Source organism: Mizuhopecten yessoensis, unplaced genomic scaffold, assembly GCF_002113885.1.
Source record: "Mizuhopecten yessoensis strain PY_sf001 unplaced genomic scaffold, ASM211388v2 scaffold716035, whole genome shotgun sequence".
NCBI classification, from domain to species: Eukaryota; Metazoa; Mollusca; class Bivalvia; order Pectinida; family Pectinidae; genus Mizuhopecten; species Mizuhopecten yessoensis.
In genome coordinates, this window is record NW_018479915.1 from 47753 (window position 1) to 68904 (window position 21152).

The 21152-nt window shown below is 37.0% G+C and overlaps 2 protein-coding genes across 2 annotated transcripts; one reads left to right on the top strand and one right to left on the bottom strand.

Moving 5' to 3' along the window:
- Positions 1–1842: 1842 nt before the first annotated feature.
- LOC110441568 (glycine-rich cell wall structural protein 1.8-like) lies at positions 1843–3958 on the top strand. The gene is made up of 3 exons (XM_021484754.1): positions 1843–1944; positions 2512–2750; positions 2893–3958. Exons 1-3 carry the CDS (start codon positions 1843–1845, stop codon positions 3956–3958), a joined length of 1407 nt encoding a protein of 468 aa, XP_021340429.1.
- Positions 3959–11097: 7139 nt separating this feature from the next.
- LOC110441569 (beta,beta-carotene 15,15'-dioxygenase-like) lies at positions 11098–15072 on the bottom strand. The gene is made up of 2 exons (XM_021484755.1): positions 14869–15072; positions 11098–13023 (listed from the first exon to the last, which is right to left on the bottom strand). The coding sequence occupies exons 1-2, from the start codon at positions 15070–15072 to the stop codon at positions 11605–11607; spliced, it is 1623 nt and encodes a 540-aa protein (XP_021340430.1). The 3' UTR covers positions 11098–11604.
- Between the last annotated feature and the right edge of the window lie 6080 nt (positions 15073–21152).

Here is a 21152-nt window from a genome sequence, read left to right on the forward strand (position 1 = left end):
AATTAGTAATTAACACAAAGTTATTTAGGAATTTAAAACATTTTTTCATGTTTTCACATATTGGGTTGATAGGATTTATCCTATCATGTGCAACCCAATTCGTAAAAAGTGAAAAAAAACTTTTTTGCTAATTAGTGGATTTTATTAGTTGAGATGGTTCACATTAAAGTTAGTTTGAATAATAAGTTATTTAAACACAGTAATTAATGAATTCAATATAGTTTTCCTGTTTTCACATATTGGGTTGTTTTCACATATTGGCACGCTACAGACGGTGCTGATGAAGATGTTGCTGATGCTGGTTGCAGGACGCAATACACTAAATCAAAGTACTAAGAGTACATCAATACTGATCATGCAGAGGAGTCATTGTGAAGAGTTGGAATGATGGAATGCAGATGTTTTTGATTAGGATTTTTTCCGAGTCTCTCGATCGTTTTAAGCGGTTTTTTTAATTTTTGAATACAGAGTTTTTAAGATTCCAGCTGCTGAACCGGCATATAATTTGATGTTTCCCTTCGCTAGTGGGCTTCCAAATTGCATGAGACCTATAAATATCTTCAGGGCGTAGGTCAACATTTAGCTGAGATTTACAGATGTCAAGAATGACTGGGTCAGTTAAACGTTGTTGCTCACTAGATAACTGAATGTTATGAAACCTGAGGGTGTTCCTCCTACCGTACTGCTCAAGCTCCTCGATTTGGGATGCTAGGGAGTCAACCTGATTCTCAAGAGTTGAGCATTTGGATGACAAGGAATCGTGTAATGACTTAAGTTCATTGATTTCAGTGGCCTGGTCATGTGTCGTCTGCTGTAGCGGTATAATCATGTCTGCCATAGTACCGCGAACAATAGTCTGGAAAGTTTCACGCAGGTTGAGTATGCACGCCTCAGCCCATGCAGGTGATATACTGGATACAAATGAAGGACTGGATAGGGTGGAATGCATCAAGCTGGTAAGGTCTATAATCTTGCATTTGCCTACATCAAGCTGGAGTGGCTGGCCCTCCTCCAGAGAGGAAGGTACCCCCGAGAATGAATTCCGCCTTCTATGGGTAGGGTGGTCAGTAAGTCCGGGGGACACTGAGTCCGGAGACTTCCTTTTAGCTGGGCCTGACGGGGTGGTCCTTGAAGCCGACATTATGTAGTTAGAGTAGAATGACCAAATACGAAAAATACTAGGACGTGTTTAGTGGTCTATGTATAAGACATGTAAACAAAGATGGCTGAATTGTTCGAACAAAGGCGGTGACGAGTCGGTTGACAAAATCATAAACGTCTCTTCATGGGTGGGCATAATCGGAGTTAAGATAACATAATGACAAGAAGATTAGCACGCTGTCAAAATGACAGATATGTACCCAACGTCTAGAACACACACAGATGTATAACACAGCATTTCTTGGTGGAGCTGGTCAGATTCGGACAATGCAGATCGCCATCTTAAGACGTCATGACGGAGCGTCAAATACATTTGGAGGGGGAATATTTTAGGAATTTGCCCATGGGGTTTGTTTCAAGTGGATATTAAAATTTAGTAATGACAAGCTGCACAACATTCAAAGGAGAAAGGGTCGCATCAAAAATTTGACGTAAGAAAAAAATCGAAATCGAAAGCTGCTCTCTGATTGGCTGAAACAGAAATTGCCTAGCGTTTTAATTGGCTTGTTGACATACGATAATGTTTAAGGTTGTCTCTGACGTGACACTTGATGTGATTATTACATTTTGCTATCAACCGCTGGGTTTTTTCTACATTACCGTGTGATTGCCTATGTAAGACACACGCCCATTGTGGCAGTTCCGACAATAAGTGTAAGTGGTACATTGGATACACAGGAGATGGCTATTCCAGCTGTGTCTGCACCGGGAGTTATACAGGAGGTTTACATGGACCCGGGGACAGCTACGGTGCCGGAGGTGATAGTCATCGTGGTGGTGGAGGTGAATACGCAAACAAACCTGTTAAGGTCATTGGAGTGTATTGATAAACGGAAACAGGAAGTACATCCCTATTATCCCATATTAAAGTAGTTCAAAGCAATCCAGGCATTAATTCAGGTGTTTTTTTTAACAATGAGTCACATGTGTCCATTTTCTGTACTTCAGGAAACCGGCTACCTATTTCACTACTGTGAAGTTTTTCAAGAACGGTAACTCTTACCTGCAATTACTATGTGTATATGGTTTTATTATAAAATGTCAATTTTTATATCGTGTATAGAGAATTAATTTTACACAATTTCAGCATTTATTAAATTGATATACATTAATGCAATACTGATATATGTCAGTATCATTTTTATTGACATTATTTTGTAAAAATATTGTGTCTTTCATTTTTTTTTCAAAATTCACTCCTTTTTACATAAATTTCCATTTAAAATCCTTAAAATTCTGACAACCTATATTTTTTTTGTGGCAGAAAATTTTCTTTAATTTAAAGCAATATAACTACAAAATTTGAAGAAGTTCTACTGAGAAATGGTGACACAATCCTATTACCTTAAGGTAGACGGAGGCGATTACGGAAATACACCTGTTAATGTAGGCGGAGGCGATTACGGAAATACACCTGTACATGCAAGCGGAGGCGTTTACGGAAATTCACCTGTACATGTAGGCGGAGGCGATTACGGAAATACACCTGCTAATGTAGACGAGGCGATTACGGAAATACACCTGTACATGGCGGAGGCGATTACGATAATACACCTGTTCATGGCGGAGGCGATTACGATAATACACCTGTACATGGTGGAGGCGATAGCGATAATACACCTGTACATGGCGGAGGCGATAGCGAAAATACCCCTGTACATGGCGGAGGCGATTACGATAATACACCTGTTCATGGCGGAGGCGATTACGATAATACACCTGTTCATGTAGACGAGGCGATTACGGAAATACACCTGTACATGGCGGAGGCGATTACGATAATACACCTGTATATGGCGGAGGCGATTACGATAATAAACCTGTACATGGCGGAGGCGATAATACACCTGTTCATGGCGGAGGCGATTACGATAATACACCTGTTCATGGCGGAGGCGATTACGATTATACACCTGTTCATGGCGGAGGCGATTACGATTATACACCTGTTCATGGCGGAGGCGATTACGATTATACACCTGTTCATGGCGGAGGCGATTACGATTATACACCTGTTCATGGCGGAGGCGATTACGATTATACACCTGTTCATGGCGGAGGCGATTACGATTATACACCTGTTCATGGCGGAGGCGATTACGATAATACACCTGTTCATGGCGGAGGCGATTACGATTATACACCTGTTCATGGCGGAGGCGATTACGATAATACACCTGTACATGGCGGAGGCGATTACGATAATACACCTGTTCATGGCGGAGGCGATTACGATTATACACCTGTTCATGGCGGAGGCGATTACGATAATACACCTGTTCATGGCGGAGGCGATTACGATAATACACCTGTTCATGGCGGAGGCGATTACGATTATACACCTGTTCATGGCGGAGGCGATTACGATTATACACCTGTTCATGTCGGAGGCGATTACGATTATACACCTGTTCATGGCGGAGGCGATTACGATAATACACCTGTTCATGGCGGAGGCGATTACGATAATACACCTGTTCATGGCGGAGGCGATTACGATTATACACCTGTTCATGGCGGAGGCGATTACGATTATACACCTGTTCATGTAGGCGGAGGCGATTACGGAAATACACCTGTTCATGGCGGAGGCGATTATGATAATACACCTGTACATGTAGGCGGAGGCGATTACGGAAATACACCTGTACATGGCGGAGGCGATTACGAAAATACACCTGTGCATGGCAGAGGCGATTACGATAATACACCTGTACATGTAGACGGAGGCGATTACGATAATGCACCTGTTCATGCCGGAAGCGATCATGTTGATACATCGATATATGACAGTTAGGGTTATTATGTTGGTCCACTAGTAGAAGGGTAAAGAAGGCCATAACGACAAGATATTACGGTAATAGTGTGAATACATACTGCAGTGGAAAGGAAGATGCTCTCGAAAATAATTAAATTTGAAAGAAAATTAAACTTGATATTGTCGTTGTTGTTTTATTTTGTCAGAAAATAATAAAGTAAATACCAAGATTTTTCGTAAATATTTTTTTATCGTTTTTCTCATATCACCTATGCAAGTATTTCGATGGAAAAGATTTTTCTATGAAAACAATATTATCAGCATTATGTATATTGTCAGATCTGTGTTAATGTATAACAAAAAACAGTAATCTTCATTTATAAGGGTAGTAAAGAATATGGATATGTGAGAGAAGGTGTCCATTGTGTACCGCGTTGTTTGACAACTCCAAGTTGTTATTATGTTTGATTTTTCACACGTAATTCTAAATTCCATGCCAAAGGTTAGCTTCTGTCTTTACAAATTTTCTACATAATTTTATTTGGTATAGCAATTATTTGTTCCAATCCTCTGCGAGAGAGAAACTAGTGGAAATTCTTGAGTATTTTCTTTAGGATCCGTGTCGGGTGGTGGAGATCACTTGGAAACAAATTATTCACACTCGTGTGTACAAAAAATTAAAAAAAAATGCAATGAAACCTTGTGTCAGTGCAATGAATTTAAAGAAAATGTCTGGTTTAACATTCTACAATCATGCTCGGTATAACATGATACAATCCTGAACGTTATACCATGATACAATCCTGAACGGTACAACATGATACAATCCTGAACGGTAGTACATGATACAATCCTGAACGGTATGACATGATACAATCCTGAACGGTACAACATGATACAATTCTGAACGGTATAACATGATACAATCCTGAACGTTATACCATGATACAACCCTGAACGGTACAACATGATACAATCCTGAACGGTACGACATGATACAATCCTGAACGGTATAACATGATACAATCGTGAACGGTATGACATGATACAATCCTGACCGGTATAACATGATACAATCCTGAACGTTATACCATGATACAACCCGGAACGGTACAACATGATACAATCCTAAACGGTATAACATGATACAATCCTGAACGGTAAAACATGATACAACCCTGAACGGTATTGCATGATACAATCCTAAACGGTATAACATGATACAATCCTAAACGGTATAACATGATACAATCCTGAACGGTATAACATGATACAATCCTGAACGGTAAAACATGATACAACCCTGAACGGTATTACATGATACAATCCTAAACGGTATAACATGATACAATCCTAAACGGTAGTACATGATATAATTCTGAACGGTTTTACATATTACAATCCTTAATGGTATTACATGAAACAATCCTAAACGGTATTACATGATATAATCCTAAACGGTATTACATGATACAATCGCACTTAAGCCACGCCCCGTTTCTAACCAAAACAATATGGCGTCAAGCTCGCCTCTTAGGAAATCCCGCTGATAAGGCTAGTACTAGTAGGCAACAGAACAGCCAAAAGAAATGCATTTGTTGAATGAATTAAAAAGTAAAAATTACACATTCCTTGTTCTTACCTCCATTTATTACTGAAACGTTCGTTCCATCCGTGTGAAGGCATCCATTTCACATGTGTCGTATGCATTTACACAAAATCTTCACAAATCTATACAAATAGTCCCCGATTTTGTCGATAAGCACAGATTGGTATGCATACTGACATGGAAAGGTAAGAACTTGGTCAATATTAATCCAAATGTGTCGTATAAACTTTGATAACAGGACGTTCACGAACAATCCAAATATTCCGGTCTCGAGTTCAAACCGAATTTCATGTTCTGATCGCCAGTACTAGTATAGCCACTCAAAACAACGTACATGTACTATCCCCTAATTGTTCAATATGTTACCCTTTCACAAACAGCAATATAAATAGGTACTTATGAGTATCAACTGATGCCACTTTGACACTAAGGACAAAAACCCAAGCGCAAGTACTACATGGAAATAATTCTAAGTTCGGGAAAATTATAAATATCCAAATAATATGTAGGACATCGAAGTGTTTCATCAGTAACATCGACTTGTAACAAGTTGTAGGGTTGTTACTGTACATACAAATCTGCCAGAGATACGACAAAAGTACCAAGCATTTATTGAAAATATAGAATTATTTTGTTGTGCACTAGAAAGGACATCAATGAAGACACGGAGCAACGCATTTTGTTTGTTTTTGCGGCCGTATCCGACCGGAAGGACGAACGTTTTTGAAGCCTTCATCTACCACCGAACAAATTAATTCTCTTTTTCCCATATTTTCCGTACTTGTGTTGCTATCACGGCTCGCACTGCTCGGCCGATCGCTTCGAGAGTGCTCGCTATTACTAATTTGTATCAATAATGCCGCAGATTTGAGGCGGCATGTCAGCTGTCTGGAGTGATCCCATGGACAATTTAATTTGTCCGTCGGAAATTATTGTCTTAGCACTCTTTACATTTGACTGATATTTGTTGCAACTCTCGTGGTGTATTAATAATTATGAAAATAGGTATTCAATAATAACTTTATTAACATCACAAACGCACATGTATTTAAGTGCTACGGTTACATTGCGTTACTAAAAGTCGATGTGTGTACACTTTATTATTGTAAGAAAAGGCTTAAGCATGTTTTACCAGTTATCAAACTCCTTTTGTATTTAAGGAATTATATTCTGACATAAAAAAATGAAAGATTTTTTTAAAAAACATCCGCTGGAAATAGGGCTCAGTATTTCTAATTGGGTGAAATATTCTTCAATTATTAAAAGTCACTGTTTTCAACCTAAAAGTCCGATCATAAGGACAATATTAACCTTTGATTATTTTATTTTAGCAGCATTTTATGTCCTGGTATGTATTTCACATTTACATAGTTCAATATTTTTGATACAGTAACTTTTAAACGTAAAATGCAAAATACGTATCAAGACACGATGCGAGACATGATGTTTTAAACATTGCGCCAAAAATTATTTGCTGCGGGACTAGACTCTACTAGGGGGGCCTTTGGACTTTCCGTAGTATTTGGCAGTATGGTATAAAGACATGTCGAAAAGCCCTCGTCATTTCCGGGTCAGGTTCAAGTTAATCATGGCGGTAAAACTGCAAATTCCCCGAAAAAGTGCTTGATTTGATGTATTAGACGAATGATTACACAATTGATCATGATGGATTACTTAATTACAATTCAAACCGAAGCTATCGGCGCAGATCGCTGGAAAAAATAACAAAAGTAAGTGTTGAAAATCTTCATTTAAAATTTGGCGGTACCGGTAGTGCTCTGACGAAGCTTCTTTCTTGTGTATATTTATGTGTGTTGTGACCCATATCAGTATAGCATATGTGTGTATTTCAGACATTTGTAACGTGCCCCTGTGGTTTGTGTAACGGTGGTCTACACCGGCAGCGATGCAAATTTCCGACATGAATCCTTGAAATGTCCGTACGGCCAGCGGTTTTGAAGTTAACCATAGCGGAGAGCATTCATTTGCCTTATTATCGTAATGATTGAACAGGCTTTCAGCGCTGGGATCCGTCTTTTCAATGAGTATCTTAAGGGGACTGACCGGACATTTACTTGAAACGGGGGATGCATACATCCGTTTCCCCGTGGGAGCCTCGCAACCCGTCAATCCGCCTTGGTAGTTTTTTTGCTGTGTTTCATGTGTACGCTGTACAAACTCGCCATTCTCGTCATTAAGGAAAGAGAACGAATCAAGTTTCAACTGTTGGTGGAACTCTGTGCCACGACTTACAAAGTGTATCGACAAAGCGTACCATACAGCTTGACGGAGAATTACCGGATTTATCTAAGCACTTTCAAGGTAGGGTGCATTTTTTTTTAAATCGACTGCTTCGACAACTTTCTTATGCTGTGTAGGTCTAGATGTACCAGACTTTATTTGCTTTTTCAGGAACCCATTTAGAGTTTTGTTTGCTACCTTAAACTCTTTATCTCGTACAATATCAATATTGCNGTCGTGCTGGCATTTGCTTAGCTCTCTTCTGCTTAGCTCTCTTCTCCACATTTTTAGGTTTTGCTTCACAGTAGAATGCACTTAATCTGTTTGCCAATCCCTCTGTGGGTATACTGTTGAATGGGACATGCTCCCCAGACGTTGCCATGCTCCACTCTACAAAAAAAATGTCTTCTGTGTGATGATGAAGTGCTTTGGATTGCTTGTGTATTCAAAATCAACAACCGAATTTACTTTATCAGCATTAATACCTGTTATTATGCAGTTATACGGAAAGATAACTTTCAACAACATTAAGGGAACAGCGGAGACAGTACGGTAACTTCCGTTAGTTTAAACATGGAGGGGGGAGGGAGTGAATTATTACCTTGGAATAAAGATAATCCCCATTGTGTATTTCTCCTTGTTGCTAAAGATTGGTTGGCATCTTCAAAGGATTTCCGCTCCTCCTCTGTAACCTTTTTAAATCGGGAAGGTACAAATTTGTTGGCAGATGATTGAGGAGGGGGATCACTCTGGACCGTCTGCCCGGGGGATAGGATAGCGGGGTCAGCACTCGCGGCAAGTTCTACCTCAATGTCTTGTGCCGATTTCATTTCAATGATTGATGAAAAATCCAGAGTAGAAATAAATCTCTCTACTTCCTCGTCTGACATATCTTGGTGATCGGGTAGTTCCAGCTCAAAAGTTATAGTTTCATCGTCCAGCTGACAGCTACAGTTGTGTGACCGCACAACGCACCAAAAATAGCGTGCGCCCACCGTTCGCACATCGTCCACACATGGTGCGCACAACTGTGCGATTTAACAATCGTTCGCACCGTTGTGCGCTTCTCTCCGCACAACTGTGCGATTTGGTATAATTTGTAGATCAAAATTACGGAATGACAAAAATACGGAAGGCTCGTATGCGATAATGAACCCTTTGAATATATCTGTAATTTCTCATCACAATAATCAAGATTATACACAATGCGTGTTACACAGTATTACAGCGACCGTTAGGCTGTCAAGAATGGGTTTGGCTCCAAGGTAACCGAATAGGTAAATAACAATTTGATGAGTGTCCGAAGTTTTACCTGACCAATGACTGACACACAGAGCTGATATGCGATACCGTATGTCCGTAATGAATAGTATTTGTTATTTGCATTCGTTTGCCTATAGCTCACCTTCACCTGGATTTTTAACACCCCGGCCTTACCCGACGAGTTACGTAAGTGCCCCAGGCGGGGGGAAAACTACGGTCCAGGTACATGTACAGAGTGGTTATGTTTACCTGTATACGGGAATGTGTTGTAATTTTACATGTGTCGATTAAATTTGTTTAAAAACACCGAAAACACAATTTCTAAATATAAGAATGTATAGACAGAAAAATAAGTTTATAGATGTAGCTAGAATATAGAAACATACGTAAAAATCAAGTTAATATGTTTAAACACGAAACCGTATAAATTGTTAAGGCATTCCTCGTCCAGCTTTTTATCGTTCGCCCATCGTGCACACACCGTGCACACTTCGTGCGCACACCGCACATCGTGTAACGTTGTGCGATCCCACAACTGTAAGTTGTTTTGGGACGTTCATTTTGACAGATGTATCAGACGACAGTGTTAACGCTGAGGTGTGGACTTTTTTAAATATTAATTTACAGCATGCAAATTCTGTATCCATAGTACATAAATAACACAGAAATTTACATTTATTTGGGTTAAAATTCAAGTTTATTTTAGGATGTAAGAATTAAGCATCTAGATCGGTCGTTCGGAGTGAGTAGTTTGTGTAGTGTATTACTACGCAGTGTGATCAGGTTACTATGTTTGACACCAGTTCCCACGTGCTGAGATTCTATGAACACCTGTGTTATGCATTTATGAATGTAAATTTTGTCAATGGGTCTAAGCATACAGAATGTAAATATAGGACCATAACAACATTTTCTAAATCCTTCATTATTTTGTTTAATCATCACTAAAACCAAGTAAGAAAAGCTTGTCCTTGGTATTCAAACCTGTTTCAAATGCCAAGGATTATCCGTCTCTCGCTGCATGCATCTTCCAGCAATACCAATATAAGGTTTAGTTCAACTTTCACTTTTATTAAAAGATATGCTTGATATATATTTAAAACGGTGCGCTGAATGTAATAATCTGGCCACCTAATTGAGGGAATAAAAATGACTAGGTGATCAATCACTTTATATATGAATTGTACGGGAAGTATCAGTTATCTGGTCACTAACACCACATTATAAGGAATATTGTACGGGAAGTATAAGATATCTGGTCACTAACACCACTTTGTAAGGGGTATTGTACAGGAAGTATCAGTTATCTGGTCACTAACACCACTTTATAAGGGGTATTGTACAGGAAGTATCAGTTATCTGGTCACTAACACCACTTTATAAGGAGTATTGTACGGGAAGTATCAGTAATCTGGTCACTAACACCACGTTATAAGGAGTATTGTATAGGAAGTATCAGTTATCTGGTCACTAACACCACTTTATAAGGAGTATTTTACAGGATGTATCAGTTATCTGGTCACTAACACCACTTTATAAGGAGTATTGTGCGGGAAGTATCAGTTATCTGCTCACTAACACCACTTTATAAGGAGTATTGTACGGGAAGTATCAGTTATCTGGTCACTAACACCACTTGATAAGGAGTATTGTACGGGAAGTATCAGTTATATGGTCACTAACACCACTTTATGAGGAGTATTGTACAGGATGTATCAGTTATCTGGTCACTAACACCACTTTATAAGGTATTCAAACCTTAAGAGCCCTGTAGTCGATCGTTAAATCTTATTATTTTCTATATTTACTTACTTCACATGGACATCTTATCCTTTTTTATTATAAAATATAAATATTTTGTGTTATATAAAAATGTTGTGTTCAAATATAAACAATTTTCCTTTTAATTGTCGTCGACTTGCTGACGAAGGAAATACCAAATTTATTTCGTAAACTGAAAGTGTTTTAAACGACGTAGTCTGAATCTGTTTTGATATGTAATAATAATTTGTTTGACAATGCAATCAATATCATAACTAAATGTATATTTTAAAGTTTGGTTTATTTTTTCATTTATTTGTTACTATTATAGTTTTGTCAGTTTAAGTAAGAACAAACTTATTGCACTGTGTCAGGTAACTACAACATGCGAACACTTGCCTTAGATCCTTTTTTCTAGTACCTCATACAATTTTCAATCTCAAAGGTTTCAAAACATGATTTGTTTTAATAATAGCAAAAACTGTCTAACTTTATCGCATCAATATATATTGCAGATTCATATCTTGTGATTTATGTGTACTCAGCAAACCTTAAGCCGTCATATGAATGTGCTTCATAATATTTAACATTATTGTCTCTTAATTGTATTATCAAATTCAATTTAAAAAAATATTTTTCAGTTTATTTACGTTAAAATACAGCTACTGGCCTACACTGTACACAAACCCCGACATATCAGCACAATGGAAGTGTACATATTACATATCAAATGGCAGCACGATACACACATGTACAACGACAATAAATACAAACATTGAAAAAGGACCTGAAATCAAGAAAATAAGATTGTTTATTTGATATCCGGAAAGAATCGACCGTGGAAAGTTATAGGAACCCTTGTTGGTAGGTACGCTTTGTTGTAAGTTGTCATGGTAGCTGCATCAATCACTGCAAGGTAGCTAGTGTTTTTCTCACCATCCAGAACGGGTACCATAAGGTAGCCATTGTCTTCTCTAGTGTTGTTCCGGTTGTCTTCCGGAAATGGTATAAACCACGCTTCCATCGGATAGTGATTGGGAATGAACCACATCCGGTCTTTTCCGTTGCTGCACAGGTCCTTTTTAACAAGAGCAAAGTGGCTATACTGTTTGTCGTCCCACTTAGGGACCAAGCCGTACACATAACAGTAGTTCCGGGACCTGTAGTTCTCGTTAATTATCGGCATGTCAAGCTTTGTCACACAGGGATACTTGACAGATTCTGGAAATTTCCTTACGCTCACCTTACTTTCGTTCAAATCAATCACGTATCGTGTTAAAACCGGATTTGTATAAAACTTGTTCCTTTTCGTGCGGTTAAGCAATGCGTTCATGTTTAACTTAAAGATGATTGACGGGTCTTTGTATGTTGGTATGTCGACTATTATCTCATTCCTCTGCGTCTCGAAAGCATTTATTTGATGCAGGTACAATACTGGTGGAGCGGAAAACGTTCTGATGATTCCCGATTTTATCTCGACGACATATATAATCGTATCCTTCTTAGCACCATGCCATTTCATCGCTTTTGAAACGAAACCAGATACTGCGACAACTTTACTGTTGACAAACAGTGGTGGCCTAAAAAATATCACATAATTCGGAGTAACAGAAAAGGAATGCATGAACGGCAGTTCGTCTGTATTCACCGACCACTGTGTCACAACTTCTTGCTCAACATTCGACTTTATCCTGATAAGGGAAAACCGATGTTTAAGTCCAGGGACAACAGCAAGACTAAACAAAAACGTAAAATGATTGGACGTACCGTGTTCTGGCAGAGGATGAGCAGTCGACATACCTTCTGTATATAGGAAACCGGCAATACCGCCCGTCGATGGAACTGTTGGGTGCTGATAACGAATTGTCTCAAGAGATAGCGGATCGATCTCGTAGTGGTTCCATATATCAGTTATCGAAATAAAGTGCCCCTGCTTACTTTTTTCTGACGGGAAGCGGTACACATTCACATTCATATTGTCCATGCCACGCCACAAAGCCAATGCTACCTGCAGGTAACTAAATCGGGGTTGCGTAGGGCCGAACATTAGATAGGCAGAAATGTCGTTTTTTGAGACAGACTTCTTGTAAAATTCGGATTTCATGAATTTTGCAGAGAAAAATACAGAACCGTTTCCTTGAAAACGCCAACTGTAGAGTTTGCCGAACCCGTCAAACATGTGGGTGAATTTCCGTTTTCCAACTTCGAACTGAGAGGGTCCATTTTTTATCTGTATAGGAAAAATGAACGTTAAAAGGTTATAATTATCATGTATCGGATACAATGCTGGCAATGGGTCACTATCCACGTTCACTGGTATTAACATTTATATTTGTCAAAACTAATATTTTCCAATCGTAACCCAAAACATAGAATACAGTTTAAGTGATCTAATTTTATATATGTCAACAACTGAAGATATTCAAAATTGTGTCACGCAGTAAAACAACTGACCAACTATGATATATTTGTCTTATATAATTCGATTTAACCAAAAGTAGTCGGGTTGACTTTAAACCCTACGATCTTTGACGTGGCTACATGACGCTCATATGTCAAAATGGAAAAGAAGTCGGACATTCATTCTGCTCATGAATAGGTTGGAAGGTTAAAGAATACATTAAACAGGAAGCATTTTGAAACCCGAACGGAATACTTGCCGTAATGTTTTAGTCCAGACTTGGTATGTTTGCTAAGTATTGTATGAAGGAATAATGATGTTTTAATCTTAATAAAGTGTTGATAAGTTTTGGTAGGAATATGGAGAGCACATGAGACAGATATACGATTCATTGCTACTTCTGTAATCAAATAATAACGATGGACATAAGCCCGTCAAGTAAGAATCTATCTTAAATCGGCGTTCTGCGTTCTAGTTCGTGGACGCTCTTAAGCCATATAAAAGCGACTTGTTAAAAGAAATTTGGACGATAACATTTTAGCGAATTAGGGATATTTTCATTATAGAAAGAGAGTCATATCGAAATTTATATTTATTTAATAGTATTTCTTTCAGCAATGAAGTTGAAGGTTGAAACAAATGTTTATTAGTTCTAAATTTTGCCATATAGTTTAAACGCTAATGTATATTATTAGCTTTATATATGCTGGATAACTTGTGCCAAAATTCCACATGTTTAAATGGTAATAATAAAACCCGTTTAAATAAAAATTGAGATTGATTGAATGGAGTCGTTGGTCGAGTGACATAAAAATATAGAATTTCGCCAAAGCGTTGTACAGGTAAAATTTAAGATTCCTCACTTAGTCATAGCTTGACAAAGGAACCAATCGGTTTTGAAACGCTGCGACACGTATAATATTGTGTTGAAAGTAAAACGTTGGTATTACATATTTCTATGATGAATCTTATGGAAGACAAATTCTTGATATAACTAACTGAATACGCTTGCAATGCAAGTATTTCAGCTAACAGTTTTTTTCAATTATTTTATTCCAAGATTGTGACACCAATTTGCATAATTATAATTTGATAAAGAGGTAGTAATGTAGCTTAGTTCAAAACCTCCAGACAAAACAAAAATTCAATTATTTACAAAAATATGGTACTGCTGGTTGATACCTTACATAACCTCGTTTTTTACAGCTCAAGACAAACAATAAAGTACGATTTTGACTATATTATAAAACCAATGTATATCAATGAAAGCATTTGTATGAGTATATATTTACATTTCCACTGCACAGAGCCTAGATGTTTCTACTGGGCCCAATGTATATTATTTCCGTATAACATACATTGGGCCATTCTGACGTCGCTACACTTATGGCGTCATAACTGTAACGTTGGAGATTGTACTGCTCCGCTGTCAACTGGTGGCTGTTCTTTGTATGGATTTACCCCGACGTTGAATCGTATTCAGACTAATATTATGTCTTTATTTCTGCGTGAACTGTAAGTTGATTAACATAAAATGTAAATATAAGTATTGGTTGTCATATTTTTGACACGCATTGGTGTGCAGCGCGCACCATTCAATATGTAGGTAAGCCAATGTATGTTACACACCAACGCATTTCAAAAATATGGCAACCAATTCCTTAACTATCTTACCAATGTTCCGGTAATCCATCGAGGTATCGGTTTGTCAAAGTGAATTGGCACGTTTTCCACTTCCTCCTTGTTTGTACGATACAGGTTCTCAAACCCCTTGTCGTGTATAAGGTTCTCATGATTCGAGATACTTCGTAGGCATGAATCTACTTTCGGCCAACAAGTCGCAATAAGGAAAAGTACCTGGAACAGCGATGTGAACATTTTAGCTGTAATGGTATTCTGAGTCACTTTCCGTGGTTTCTACAAAGAGGTTTGGTTCAAGTCATCGACTAGTATAAAATCCTAATACATTTTATATCGGTCAAAACGTCAGGCCCCTTTCCAAAATAGAATATATGGCTTATTTGTCATCAATCAAGGAGGAATTCGACAACAATAGCAAACAATTATTCCAACTGTTTCAATACGCTTTTCTATTGAGAAAAAGAAAGAACAGTTCCGGTGTTGTTATAGCAATGTTCACAGTTCACACAGTGTCTCCTTATGTTCCAACAACATTTCTATATGTTAAAGCATGTATTATCATTAAGACCGATTCGATCTTATATGGCTTTGGAACTGGTGTGTTAAAGATGAATAAAATAATCCTGAATGATCCATCTGCTATCTACAGGTTTTATAAACGGTTCAAGTGTCTTAGAAGGGCAACTGCCTTCAACGAATAAATGGGCATATAAAATAACACGTACTCGTTTACAGAAATCGCTATGAATTGATATACATCCCTCCTTTGATAGCTAATTTTCCTCCCGTATTTCAAAGATGCAGTCCCGATTTAGATAGGGAAAAGATATAAGAAATAACACACATTCTCTATCTGATTTCATTGATAGGTACGAAGTTTTCTGACGAATACTTCCATGAGGGCGCGTATCACAATTCTGTGATGTACTTGATGTTCTTGATTCAAAATAAGTGCTTTATTGGCCTGATTTAACTGTTTGGAGGGGAAACCCCCGTACCACTATACAGGGACAAACTCATGTCAGCATACGATCACATGATAAGTTCGTATGTACCCAAAATGTTAATCCCAGACAACAAGTCATAAATTAAATTGCTGCCACGCCAATCATTGAATGTGATATTTTCCACCAATATCCGTAAGTTTTCAGTTTGATCTCATGGTTCTCGTTATTCTTTGGTTTATTAGGCGGTATGTAAGAATTTGTTTTTTTAATTCCTTTAACACATTCCAAAAAAACACACGCGCAGCCGCCGGTTTCTTTAACTAATTACTATTCGACTTTCACTCTCTAAGTGCAAGTTTGATATTAATTATTTCTAGCATATATTGCATAATAATAATTTCATGTAAATATGCAATGTATATCGTCTTGTATCAATCTTGAGGATTTCCATACATTCTTTTAACAACTCAAAATTCAAACGCTGAGGTCGGGATTCGCTTATCTACATCAAACGGTCGTAATAGAATATTGTTAAGCTGTTATAAATGCTGTCAAAGGATTTGGCCGCTTCTCTACGAATCTGCAATCAGGCTGAAAGTGATTCTCTGATAGACTAAACCGACGTACCGTTTATAGATTTGTTTCAATTTCAGTCGTTTTTATTTCTTTGTAAATAGTAGCACCTCTTACTACTATCTCAGTATTACCATCGCAACAAAAACAAACGCAATATACATATGACATTTCTTGATTGTCCTTTCCAGTAAAAAAAAACGTTCACCTCAATGCCAAGCTTTTATCGCAACTCTGTGTTTCTTTCAATTGGCATGGCAACGCAATGAACAGAAGTTTAGGAGTACGGTACTCAAGCATGTCCTTGAACAACTTTCTAAATACGTATCGAAGTATATTAATAACGTATTCATCTTATGCATTAGTGTTTCCTTAACATATACGTAGGGCGAGTTATAGATTTGAAAGATACAAAGATACCAAAACATGAATATACCGTTCAAAAATTCACAGGTATAACGAACAAATTTACAACTTACAAAAAAGATCGTAAAAACAAAAAACAGGGGTAACTTTTGAAATAGCTTGTGAATGATCTATTGATACAGGGATCTGAATATATAATGACTTACGTAAATGATCCCCAATATGTTCCGAGACATAGAAAGTGCTTTTGAAATCCATTTTTAACTTTACAAATAAACAATATTTATTTACGATGATATTCGATTTTTAAACTCTGTCAGAATAAACTCCCTGTAATAGGCTATAGCCAACCTCGGGGACTAAAAGACCAGCAGCAGAGTCATTGACCTCTTTATATAAAATATGGCAAGAAAAACAAAGAAATGAAGAACTGTTCTAAAAAATGCAGCAAGCTAAACAAAGTTAACATTATACTGACTCAGTATTGTAGAGTGATTTATATTTGGTGACTTATTATTGTAGAGTGATTTATATTTGGTGACTTAGTATTGTAGAGTGATTTATATTTGTTGACTCAGTATTGTCGAGTGATTTATATTTGGTGACTTAGTATTGTAGAGTGATTTATATTGGGTGACTTAGTATTGTAGAGTGATTTATATTTGGTGACTTAGTATTGTCGAGTGATTTATATTCGGTGACTCAGTATTGTCGAGTGATTTATATTTGGTGACTCAGTATTGTCGAGTGATTTATATTTGGTGACTTAGTATTGTAGAGTGATTTATATTTGGTGACGTAGTATTGTAGAGTGATTTATATTTGGTGACTTAGTATTGTAGAGTGATTTATATTGGGTGACTTAGTATTGTAGAGTGATTTATATTTGGTGACTTAGTATTGTAGAGTGATTTATATTTGGTGACTCAGTATTGTAGAGTGATTTATATTTGGTGACTCAGTATTGTAGAGTGATTTATATTTGGTGACTCAGTATTGTAGAGTGATTTATATTTGGTGACTCAGTATTGTAGAGTGATTTATATTTGGTGACTCAGTATTGTAGAGTGATTTATATTTGGTGACTCAGTATTGTAGAGTGATTTATATTTGGTGACTCAGTATTGTAGAGTGATTTATATTTGGTGACTCAGTATTGTAGAGTGATTTATATTTGGTGACTCAGTATTGTAGAGTGATTTATATTTGGTGACTCAGTATTGTAGAGTGATTTATATTTGGTGACTCAGTATTGTAGAGTGATTTATATTTGGTGACTCAGTATTGTAGAGTGATTTATATTTGGTGACTCAGTATTGTAGAGTGATTTATATTTGGTGACTCAGTATTGTAGAGTGATTTATATTTGGTGACTCAGTATTGTAGAGTGATTTATATTTGGTGACTCAGTATTGTAGAGTGATTTATATTTGGTGACTCAGTATTGTAGAGTGATTTATATTTGGTGACTCAGTATTGTAGAGTGATTTATATTTGGTGACTCAGTATTGTAGAGTGATTTATATTTGGTGACTCAGTATTGTAGAGTGATTTATATTTGGTGACTCAGTATTGTAGAGTGATTTATATTTGGTGACTTAGTATTGTGGAGTGATTTATATTTGGTGACTCAGTATTGTGGAGTGATTTATATTGGGTGACTTAGTATTGTAGAGTGATTTATATTTGGTGACTCAGTATTGTAGAGTGATTTATATTTGGTGACTTGGTATTGTAGAGTGATTTATATTGATTTATATTTGGTGACTTAGTATTGTAGGGATGTAGGCGGGATAAAATATGAACAAAACTTCCTACCTTGGCATCAGAAAAAAAGGTTGTTCATGTCACGCTATTGCATGTCACGTGACTTGTGTTGTTGCCTGCAAAGCGATGAACAGGTCACGGTATGTTTTCAAAAACAGATATAGAGACAAACGCAAGAAATCCTTCCGCATATAAAAATAGTTCCACACGAAATACGCAAATCCACACTATAAATGAATTTAATAAATTCACTTCGTATTTCAGTATTATTTTATAGTGTGCGGTTCAAAAACCGCCACATGGCGAAGACGCGTTTAGCATTGGCCCTTGTTAACATAACTCTTTATCGCCAAGCCCCACCGTTTTCTATTTGTTTACAAGAATTTAAGAATTAAAAATATTCGTTACTCACAACATGGTGTGAATGAATTGACGTTATTGATAAGGAAGGCGCGCGCATTGATCTACACGCTGAACTAAATACATTATGTCGCCTATTACCACTACAGGTTTACTCACTCCTTAGATTAAACAAATCCAGGTGGTAATTAAACAGATCATATAACCAACATCCGGGTACTTGTAATACGTTTAGGAATTATTTTACTCCCCGAAAGTTATCGGAAAGGATCTTGCAATGAAGTCAGTCCAATCTCCGTTTCAAAACAAAAACTTGAGATTCAGTGGACCAATGTACTCGAACGTCATACAGTGTTTCCTGACCGATTTTACTTGGGAATGTCTTTATAGTTCTTATAGTTAACACTTAGGTCATTGATATCATAATAAAAAATGTTCCTGTATAATAAATCAATTTCCCGGTGGCAGTAAGTCTTAACTTCAATGCGCTGCTTGCATAGCGTCTATGAGGGATTAAAAATGTAATTTTTTTCCAGATCAAAAGGCTTAAGGTTACTTATACTATAAGAAAAAAATTGGTTTCTGACAAATAACTAGAGTGTCGATCAAACTTTAACTTCGTACATAGTTTCAAAAGCGTAGTTAGGTTTTATTAATGGTACAAAGATCCTCAAGAACTTGAAGATTGTCATCAACTTTGTTAAATAAAATAAAATTGATCACAATATTACTTGAATGAGGATGACATACTACATATGTTCCCTTTTCTGGTGAGAACATATCACTGACAATCGACAGATCTGTTCGTACTTGTCGGTTTATTGATGATAACGTATGGTTCCACAGGTAATTGTTTTAATGTCTACATAAGGTGTCATTCAGATCGTTTACTACTGTAAAGAATCATTATGTGAGATCGATGTATTTTTAATTCCTTCACATTCAAGTCGTTGAAAAAATATAGGAAGTAGTAATATATGGTTGCGAGACCATATGAAATCTAAACTTCTTAAGTAATGTACTTTAAATAGTATCACTTTTTCTTCATAGCATCTGCTCTGTTTGGTTCTTGTTTGTTTTTCTTGTTTTTTAAAAAAAAAATAAAAAAAAATATAATCGTACATATTATGCTTAAAATCAGCCAATCAGGACAGAGGATTTATATGACGGCAGAATGTAGATTTAACTAGCATAGTGGTTACGGAGTGTTAACTAACCACAAACAGTCCCCGACTAAAACATTGTATAAAATACATTGTCCTAACACATGACCAAACTGACGTAGTAATTTGGTGTATAATCTGTAGATTACGCTTGTGATCAAAGTTAGTAAAATGTAATACAAAATTCAGTTTGGTAGAAGTTTTGCTGGATTCGCGTGGCAAGACTTAAGCTATTGGTTGTCTGAAGTTAATAAACTATGTTGTACGCGGAAGTTTACAAGTGACCAAAACGCTGCGTGATCTAGTTTGGCCGGTGTAATTAGATTTACTATTAAGTATATAGAATTCCGGTGTATGTACATACTACGGGGCGGTCTGACCTATAACATGTATCGATATATGTAGCTGCCATAGAATTCCGGTGTATGTACATACTACGGGCGGTCTCACCTATAACATGTATCGATATATGTAGCTGTTGACCGTTCCTGTTAATGAGTGTCCGTTTTGATAAAGTAATCTTATCTGTTTGTCACAATGTAAAAGATCAGGGAGTTCGCGTTATATTATAAACGGATATTTTCATTCGGATAAGTTATCTTTATTACTAGCAGTAAAAACCTTTAAGCACTCGAACTCGGGAGATTAACTCTATGATTGTTTTGTAACGGGTGCGCTTTTTCAAACACTTTGTGGACTATTCAAAAGATTACATTTTATCAAGTAAAGAATGTGATGAACCTGCAACATGACAGTAGTTTCCCTAAAAAGTGTTCAAACCAGCAAACACCGAACTTACGTTAAATCGTGGATTAAGCCAAATTATAACCTTAGTGCAGCCCATTCGTTATTCACAACTGATAGATCAATGGTCATATATGCGTGTATCTTTATTAAATATCCTATCATCTACGGAAGATTTAGGGAAATTGTGATGACTGTTTTTAGTTCTTCAAAGGATGTGTCCATGCGTCATTTAAAGGCGAGACATTGCACGAGGGTCTATTCCTGTACTATCGACACGTCGGACGATTCCTCTTTCAGTTACATATGTCAAGTGCAAGTTCATGAAGTCAATATACATCTTAAATCGTCAAGATCAGCATACAGAAATTTCTAAGGGTTCTTGTAAATGTACAGA